Here is an 8,858-nt window from a genome sequence, read left to right on the forward strand (position 1 = left end):
TTGAAGGCGGCAAGGATGACTATCAAATTCAAATCATTCAAAAGCAAGCCTTTGAGTGCCAACAAGTGAAGCATACAGACCCTTCATAGCTAGCAAATCAAAATGGGTACCCAGTTCAACGATCCTTCCATCAGAGCAAACCGCAATTTGGTGAGCATTCTGAACTGTGCTTAATCTATGAGCAATCACTAATGTTGTCCTGCCGTTCACTAGATGGTTCAGAGCTTCCTGTACGAGGCGTTCACTGACTGCATCCAGGGCACTTGTTGCCTGTAGTAAGACAGGCGTTAGACATGAGTCAAATGCAAGCAAGCCATGACCAAGAAAGTGAGATATTTTTTTTACATCCTAAAGATATTTCTAGGATGATGCATGGGCGTAGACAATCATACTGAAACCTTACTTCATCAAGGATCAAGATTGGTGCATTCTTCAGTAGAGCTCTGGCAATAGCAATTCTCTGCAGATCAATTAAACATAAACATGAGTCAATCACCTGGAGCTCCTTTGTCTCTCTCTCTCATATTCTCACCCATTTATTACCTGTCTCTGTCCTCCACTCAGTAAGCCTCCACGCTCACCAACTAGTGTGTCATAACCCTTTTAATCAACAAAAAGAGTCAATAAAAATTATAAATTGGCGGCAGGAAGAAAATAGAAGAGACTATTCTAGGGACAACTGACCTGTGGAAGTGAAATTATGAAGTCATGAGCGTTTGCAGCTTGAGCTGCCTTAATGATTTGATCTTTTGATACCTTCTCATCTGGAAGACCATATGCAATATTTTCCCCAATGGAAACTGAAAAAAGAGCAGGTTCCTAAAGCCACAAAAAGTTAACATTAATACTGAACGAAAAATACTAGATTTTCCAGAGGAAACAACTTATGAGGAGGTTTTGATTACCTTGCTTGCTCCCTTCCTGTCCTCCCTCCCCATTCCCCCACTAATCCCCCCTTGCTCTCACAAACTTATTACTGTCTTTTTGTACATCCAGATACATGCCTTATTGTGGTAGATTAATTCAGATTATAATATCTCAAAATAAGTTGAGCAATCAACACTTTTTTGGTGCCCAGAATACCAGCTCTAAATCTGAACCAACTTATATACCAACTGAAGATTGATATGCCCTCGTCTACACAAATAGATTGATGTAACTATGCATGTATATTTGAATACCTGGTTCACTATTGACACACTTTGAGCCCATTCGTTCTTGTCAAAGATTCTGACATCCTTTCCAGCAACTGTGACATGACCTCTAGTTGGCTGCAGGAATGTAGCACTAATTGATACACAACTTCTCAGCTGTCTATAACAAAGATACAGAACACACATTTCAGAAATTGAAATCAACAACAGCAGATTATACTAGACCTCGTAAAAACGTGCCAACAACTGTACTATTGTACTTTTTCCTGCACCACTTGGTCCCACTAGAGCCGTCACAGTTCCGCATTTTAGTGTCAGATTAAGATCACTTAAGATTTCCACATCAGGTCTCGAAGGATAAGAAAAGTGCACATCTGCATGTAAAAAAAACTAATCAATAACATTTTCAATTTTTCAGTCTTACAATGGATTGCACTGCATGGTCTAGTGCGAGCTACGAAAACAAAATTAGGGTGGGATACAGAAGATCTCAAACCAAACCCCAATAGCACATAAGAAAGAACATTTGAAATACTTGTGTCCTGTTTATTTATCTAACACTGTTTCGAGTTGTCATTTTCTAAAACCATATATGTTTATTAAACAAAACACATCTACTTGTTGAAAATAGAAAAAAAAAGATTTGAAAAATGATATAGCGAGAATTTGAAAAGGATAAGAGTTGTTTTTGAACTAGTAATATCTCTGAGGTTTCTGGAACCTTCTTTTTAATTTCTATAACTATAATCATTTTGTGTATAAATATAATAAATTTAGAAAATATAATAAAACTAGGCCATGAGCTTTTGCAGCTCATACTGAAAGAAAATGAGATTCAGCCCTATAACAATCCAATATACTAATCAAAATGCTTAAAATGAATGCATATGATAAAAATATCATATTGTCTCAAATAAGCTATCCAGAACTGAGATCGAGATACCCTTAAGACAGACATCACTGCACCAAGCTAGGCTACACACACTGCTGGCTGATTTCTGGACTGGCATGTAATGAGTACTTAAAAATTGGTCTTGTCCATCAGAACCATTGGATAGGAACAATTTAAGGTTTTCCTCATGAACTTTTTTCTGAATTTCTCTTTCCAAACCATATGCCAGGGCTTCATCTATGTTGGTTCCTGATAAAACAGAATTTATCCTCTCCACAGCAGCAAAAGCCCCTCGAAGATCTCCAAATGTGTTAACCAAACCTTGAACCTGATCAGTGCTTTACATCAAACAGCAGGCATGGAAAGATAATAGCATTTTTACGTATAGAGAGTAGGACTTACAGCAAAGGTTAATGTGAATGTATATCCAATGAAAGAAGCCATAGTTCCAACAGAGAGCTGTCCCTGCATCAAGTATTCACGAATAAAAGTTTTCAGAAACAGAAAAGGGGGAATCAAACAAGTTAGGATGGAAAGAATGATGAGAACAAAGAATAAGAAAAGAGAGATTAACAGTGAAAAACAGGTTAAGCAAGCAAATTTCTTTTGTCAGAAAAAGGAGAAGATACTGGAGTAAGAAAATAGTTTTGGAAATGAAAAACACGTCGTTGGTATCAGAAAAAGGAACTTCCAAAAAGTGTTGAAGAGAAAAAATCACAATCAAGAGCTGCTTACAGCCTTCACTTTGCTTCCTCCAAGGCAATATAGGACCATCAAAGAAATATAAACAGCTCCTCTTGTCAAAGATTCATTAATAGATTTGAAAGTCCCAAGCTTTAAGCCACTACTTTGGTAAGCAAGAACCTGCCAATCTCTCTCAAGAAAATGTTAGAAGTGCACATAAAGATATTTCACATAGTGGTTATTTTATTACCAAGTTGCCGAAAAAGCAAAAGATCCAATATCTTCTCACCTGCGTACTAAACATTGACATTTGACGCATTTCACCGCTAAAGGATCTCACCTATGACAACAAATGTAACTAATTGAGCATAAATGCACATTAAATATTTTATCAGAACTCAACCTGAGAGTGATCCAGATTGACTGCAATTCAACTGCTTACAGTACGGATGGCAGAAAATGTTTCTGTTACACAATCAGAGATAGATCCTTGAGCCAATCCATGAGCTTTGAACACAGGAATGGTTGAACGCTTGTATGCGGCTAGAAAGAGTTGTAACAGTAAGCAGAAAAATACTCATGGATAAGAGAAAAAGAATGAAGTGATTTTCTTAAGAGAAATCATTTTCATGCCATTAATCATATCTACCGAGTCTTCTAGGAAGAAATAGTGCATGTGCAAGACAAAAGCATATGCGCTCGTTATAATACTATGCATGAAAAAATTTCATCATACATTGCCTATAGGAGCGAGATACACAGTCAAAAATTTCATTGTTAACCAGACAGAGTAGAAATATAAATTGAGAGAGATACATAAACAGCTTGCAAGATCCAATACATACTTAGAATGATAAAAAATTTCAAAAGCTTCAGACATGGAACAAGTTTAGTAAATAAACCAAAATTTGGAGAAGATATATTTACCAACTAAAACTGAGACAGTAAGCATCAGAAGACCCAGAATTGGAGCGAGTTGAGGGGCTAGTGCAAACAAAATGCATAGTGTGCCAATGACCTACAACAACAGACAATTGTTGAGATATAATTACCACATATAACACCCATTGTAACCGGCTGAATGATAAGTATATCTCCTTAAGATGATGAAGCACAGAGAAATTCTTCGCCATTAGCCTTAGTGTTATTACAACGATTTCTCAGGAAGCAACCTCATTTCACTCCATATGTAAGGAAAGTCACAAAATTTAACTATTGAAGAATGCAAGATAAGCTAAACTCATCAAATCTGATAGTTATTGGTTAACAAGACTCTTGAATGTAGGCAGCATAAAGCTCACTTTGGCACAGTATAGAGTGGCTTGCCTCAGAAAAGGCCCTGAATCCACGATCCCTGGAAACATTTTCACTCACAATGTCTTTGACAGAACCCAGATCAGATGTTAATAAACCAGTAAGCTCACCAACCTGTAATTGACAAAACAAAAAGTTAATCACATCCTAACTCTTAAAGTTACCGCCTATCTAACAAGGATGAGAAGTAGGCACTGGAAAAATATCAGCTCCTTAGTTCTATTTACCCGTATGTTCAATGCAAAACCCACCCTCAGGAAACAATATTACACCGGTACAACGTAAAGAGCTCTAAGATATTGTTAGTAATTTATATTTCACTAACCTTGTATCTGTCATAAAATTCCATCTGCATAAAGAAGCAGCAACAGCAATGAATAAAGAAAACAAATAAAACATTTTAAGTTTTTCATTAAAAGAAAGCAGTTAACTTTACCTTCTGGATCAACACCCTTCTAAAAATCAGAGCTCTTACTCTTGACATAACGCTCTCCCATATGATGTTCACGTTTACAACATATATAACAGTGAATACCGGCTCCAGTGAATACAAAAGCGCAACCCTACCAAGCAACCTCCAAAGAGGATCGAGTCTTGCCCCTATAAGCACCTCAAAGAATCTGCCTAAAACCGAAAAGAGAGGTGTCGTTAACAGTTACCATTTGATGAGTTTGGTCAGCAAGACAAGTGTCGTTATATACCAGAAAATATGGGCATAGAGAGAGTACAGGCGGTGCAACCGAACAGAGCTAAGACAGAGACGCCTAGCCTCATTTTGTGCTTAGCCAGAAGGTTCCACAAAAGCCCCCAACTTATCAAGCTCGCCAGCTGAGAATTCTGCCTCTGGGGCTTCGGCTCTTCGATACTTGGTTCATGCTCGCTCACGATCGAGTCCGAAGCAGGCCCGGCCACATAAGCACACGAAACTCTGTTCGATTTTATCCTAAGCGACGATTGTATTAGCAGTACACAACGAGATTGGTACAGGGAAGGAGAGAGGATCCGTTTGTGTCCTTGCTTGTTCAGCACGCGGAGATTACCAAGAGCAAACGGAGTGGGATTGAGTTGGAGAAGTTGAGGCAATGTTCCAGAGGCCATTGTGCAGGTGCGCAGAAATGAGTGATGTTGTTGGTTTCTAGAGGATAATGATAATTTTATTTTATTTAAATAGTCAAATACCGCATTTATTATTGTGTTCATTTTCCATCTTATCATGCAGTAGATATAACGTGTTCAAAAAACTTACAGCAAAAATAATTTTGTCCATTTTCACGTCATATGTGTCAAGCTACAAAAGGAAAAATCAGACCATCTGTTTCTCATCCGAAATCAGAGCAGCATATGAACGCACATTTTGTGTTTTCTCCAAGAGCTTCACACAAGGAATTCGCACAGAACCCCTGATTTTCCATCTCTATCCATGGAAACCCTTCTAAAGATGACATTCCCTCTTTTCTCCACCCACCAAAATCTTTTAACACGGAAACCCCTCAGAGCCATTAAAGTCTCGGTTAAATCGCCGCCGCCAGACTTCGATTTCAGGGCGGAGATATTGGCCGGTTCAAGAGCTACCATTGCCAAGACTCGTCCGCACTTGCTCGACTTGGCAGATAAAGGCACTTTGGTGTTGATCGAGAAGCGGCAATTTGGTCCGGTTCCTACCTGGAGGACCGATTTCGTCGAACCTGAGGCAATCTGGTTGGTGGGTACTACGCATATCACCCCGGAATCTGCTGACGACGTGGAGCGTGTTGTGCGGGCCGTAAAGCCAGATAATGTCGTAGTTGAGCTATGTAGAAGCAGGCAAGTTTGGTTTATTCTTTTTTTAGCTTTTAATGTACTGATTCAATTTCAATAATCTGTATTATTTTAACTTCAATTATTGCAGAGTTTATCATTTACAGAGCTGGGATTATGTACACTTGCACTGATGGAGATGTTGGCCAACAGGGGGGTTCTAGTATGTTCTCATTGAGCGGGCCAGGCTTCTTTGGTGCTGTTGGCCGTAGCTTAAACTTAGGCAAGCTCTATTTCTTCTCTATTTGGAAGTTTGTGAAACTCTTGAATTTACTCCCTCTTGTTTACATGACAGGGGGTCAAACTGCATTAGCTTTACGTCTGCTTTTGGCTCTTTTCTCATCAAAAATTTCCTCTGATATTAATCGGCCTTTTGGAGATGAGGTACTGTGACGAGAAACCAGAAATGTTTCAGTTAGTAAAATTTCCTCTTTAATGGAAAATGAAAGTGTTGAAATTGAATTAGTAAATAAAGGGTAACATCTGAGTAGATTAGGTACTCATGAAATGAGTAGGACTTGTGTAAAAAATTATTCTAGTTTCGGCTCATACAGAAACCTTCCTTCATAGTTTATTTACTCTGATACCATCAGCAAAGTTTCTTTCAATTGCAGTTCCGAGCTGCTCGAAAAGCATCTGAAGAAGTTGGTTCTCAACTGGTTTTGGGAGATCGCCCAATTGAAATAACGGTAAGCAAATTTGCTTATCCATATGTTTCATTTATAAGAGTTCTGTATGATTGCTGGCAATTGCCTATTGATTTTTGCAACTCTATATTAATCAACATACTATAATCCAATTCATTCTTGCAGCTTGAGAGGGCTTGGGATTCTCTGCAGTGGAAGGAGAAGCTAACTTTCTTGACCTCTATCATTCAGGGGATAACATCATCATCTGACATATCCTCAAACAATTTCAAGGCTTTTCTCTTACTGGCATCTGGGTTCTATTTTTGATATTTACTCAATTTGGGTGGAACATATTTACCACAATCCATTTTATTTCATTTTAGGATCAGAATACTGCTGATGATGGTGGCAGTGTCGAACTTTACGACCGCCTGAGTCTGTCATATCCATCACTCCTGCGGCCCCTTATCCACGAACGAGATACTGTGAGTAACCTCAAGTGCCCCAAATTTTGACAGTAAAAGAAAAAGGCTATTATGGAAAATCTAGGCTCCTTTAGCAGACAAAATATTTTAAAATTTTTATTTTCTACAATAACGTGTTTATACGTGTATTTATTTATTTATTAGAGTATGCAAGAATTGCAAACTTGCAGAATAACTAAAATATAAAGAAAAGAGTTTTCTAAAACACTCAAAGAAACATTTTAAAGTTTTCCACATTTGTCAACATTTTCACTATTATTTTCATCGTTGTTAACTAACTTTTATTGTTCTGTTAAGACTTCTATTTATTATTGCTGTCACTAATCTGCTGCTACCTAAGCAGCCTGAGCTCTTGTTCTCCTTTCCTTTGCTTTTTCATCCTGTATTTGCTGTTGATGTAGACGCTTCGGTTCGATCGTCTTTGTATTTCCTTTTGTGTTGTACAACCCTTTCTCTTAATATCAGCTTTGTTAATTCTTTTAAATGAAGGACTTGTATTGTTTTGTTGATGAAATATATATAACTATATAAACCACAAAACACTTTTATGTACTAAACAGAGTCATATTTTCATAAATCAGCACTATTTATTATTGAATTCCCTTAATACCCAAAAAATTATTATGTCCTCCTGGAGCACATTGGAATTATGTGGTTTGTTTATCTTTTTACTTCTAATAACCCATATCTGTTTCTTTTTTTCGGCAAAAAATTTTTACTATGCTAATCAAATGAACGAGCTGTTCTAAGTCAATTATTTATGATTGCTGATTATGACTTCCCATGATACCGGAGAAATTATTATCTATTCTTAGGGTACACTGCTCTAACATGGTTTGTCTATCTTCTACTATTATTAGGTCACATCAGATAATTCTCTGGACAAAAATTTGAACTATATATGGGTTGTTCTATAAGAATTGCTCCCAGAACACCTATTCATACCCATGTTAGCATGTTAGTAAAGGTTCTGTTGTTGCTGCATTTTCAGTACCTAGCATGGTCGCTGAAGCGAAGCAAAGCTGTGAATAACTCAAAGACAGTAGTGGGAGTGATTGGAAAGAGCCACATGAATGGTGTAATATACGCATTAGTGTCTGATCAGGGCAATCTGCGGTTTAGAGATATTGTGGGGAAGAGGGCATCTGATGACAGGTCTAGTGGTTGGCTTAGAAGTCTCTCAAAGAGCTTGGTTAGGGATACTTTTATTGGCATCTGCTTGTGGGTATTATATGAACAGTTAAAAGGTGTATTATAGGATCCAAAATTATTGATCTCAATTAATATGTGCACATGTATGTATGTTATTAAAAAGTCAATTGAGTAAATAATTTTGGGATATATTTTTCTATGTTTCTCTTTATGTATATACCTAAGTTAATCATGAATTCATTCTTTAATTTGATCTCTATTTAGTGGTGTTTGCCTCTTGTCTAAATTCAATTTCTTTTAAAGAGATTTGAAGATGAATTATTTGAGTTTAGAGAGAGATAATTTAAGTTTATTTCTCCAAAATGAAAAGTAAGAACTTAAATTATCTGTATGAGAAATTAAACACATTATTTGAACATTGTTAAAATTTATTCTAATTTATATAATCATTTGAAAACACATGAAAGTATATTTATTTTATTTACAATTAAAATAACATTACAAGTATAATTATTGTTAATAATTATAGGTTTTATCCTTAATAAGAAGTCTTCATAACATATTGGTTAAATAGAATTCATGATGAACTTCAGCATATTAGCATTTGGATTAAATTTTCCATATGAATGGCTCTTCCACAAAAGCATTTTAGATGAAAATAGACTTGAGATGAGGGGATCCACTTGTTCAATGTTGTTGGTGAGTCTCTCACTACCATATTAAATAAAGCTACAACTAGGATTAGTGAGGG

The 8,858-nt window shown here is 36.8% G+C and overlaps 2 protein-coding genes across 11 annotated transcripts; one reads left to right on the forward strand and one right to left on the reverse strand.

Annotated features, from left to right (window-relative positions):
• ABCB28 (non-intrinsic ABC protein 8) lies at window positions 1–5,431 on the reverse strand. Of its 9 annotated transcripts, XM_088210999.1 has the most exons (17): window positions 5,291–5,431; window positions 4,746–5,179; window positions 4,481–4,668; window positions 4,370–4,393; window positions 4,057–4,158; window positions 3,658–3,748; window positions 3,173–3,273; window positions 3,020–3,070; window positions 2,782–2,910; window positions 2,449–2,511; window positions 2,098–2,374; window positions 1,380–1,528; window positions 1,182–1,271; window positions 685–819; window positions 544–600; window positions 404–460; window positions 1–270 (listed from the first exon to the last, which is right to left on the reverse strand). In XM_088210999.1, the coding sequence occupies exons 2-17, from the start codon at window positions 5,140–5,142 to the stop codon at window positions 34–36; spliced, it is 2,148 nt and encodes a 715-aa protein (XP_088067125.1). In that variant the 5' UTR covers window positions 5,143–5,179; window positions 5,291–5,431; the 3' UTR covers window positions 1–33. The 9 variants fall into 9 exon arrangements, 6 of the variants coding, with proteins under 6 accessions (XP_088067125.1, XP_088067123.1, XP_088067126.1 ...); XR_015816219.1 differs by lacking the exon at window positions 5,291–5,431 and having other exon boundaries at window positions 685–800; window positions 4,746–5,259; XM_088210997.1 differs by lacking the exon at window positions 5,291–5,431 and having other exon boundaries at window positions 4,746–5,259.
• A 33-nt stretch (window positions 5,432–5,464) lies between these two features.
• On the forward strand, window positions 5,465–8,366 carry LOC110810291 (TraB family protein). 2 transcript variants are annotated; one of them, XM_022036402.2, is made up of 7 exons: window positions 5,465–5,847; window positions 5,949–6,064; window positions 6,137–6,225; window positions 6,456–6,530; window positions 6,654–6,761; window positions 6,854–6,955; window positions 7,947–8,366. In XM_022036402.2, exons 1-7 carry the CDS (start codon window positions 5,465–5,467, stop codon window positions 8,211–8,213), a joined length of 1,140 nt encoding a protein of 379 aa, XP_021892094.1. In that variant the 3' UTR covers window positions 8,214–8,366. The 2 variants fall into 2 exon arrangements, with proteins under 2 accessions (XP_021892094.1, XP_088067129.1); XM_088211003.1 differs by having other exon boundaries at window positions 7,816–7,956.
• Window positions 8,367–8,858: the final 492 nt, after the last annotated feature.

The sequence above is a fragment of the Carica papaya genome, chromosome 9 (assembly GCF_054855325.1).
Source record: "Carica papaya isolate Zhongbai chromosome 9, ASM5485532v1, whole genome shotgun sequence".
In the NCBI taxonomy this organism is placed as follows: Eukaryota; Viridiplantae; Streptophyta; class Magnoliopsida; order Brassicales; family Caricaceae; genus Carica; species Carica papaya.

Coding starts and splice junctions, on each gene's coding strand:
- LOC110810291 (XM_022036402.2), top strand. CDS start 5,465: ATGGAAACCCTTCTAAAGATGACATTCCCTCTTTTCTCCACCCACCAA. Junction 5,848..5,948: donor GTTGAGCTATGTAGAAGCAG/GCAAGTTTGGTT, acceptor TATCATTTACAG/AGCTGGGATTATGTACACTT. Junction 6,065..6,136: donor TGGCCGTAGCTTAAACTTAG/GCAAGCTCTATT, acceptor TTTACATGACAG/GGGGTCAAACTGCATTAGCT.
- ABCB28 (XM_088210997.1), bottom strand. CDS start 5,259: ATGATAAGATGGAAAATGAACACAATAATAAATGCGGTATTTGACTAT. Junction 4,159..4,369: donor AATTTTATGACAGATACAAG/GTTAGTGAAATA, acceptor TGTCAATTACAG/GTTGGTGAGCTTACTGGTTT. Junction 2,512..2,781: donor GAGGAAGCAAAGTGAAGGCT/GTAAGCAGCTCT, acceptor TACTTGATGCAG/GGACAGCTCTCTGTTGGAAC.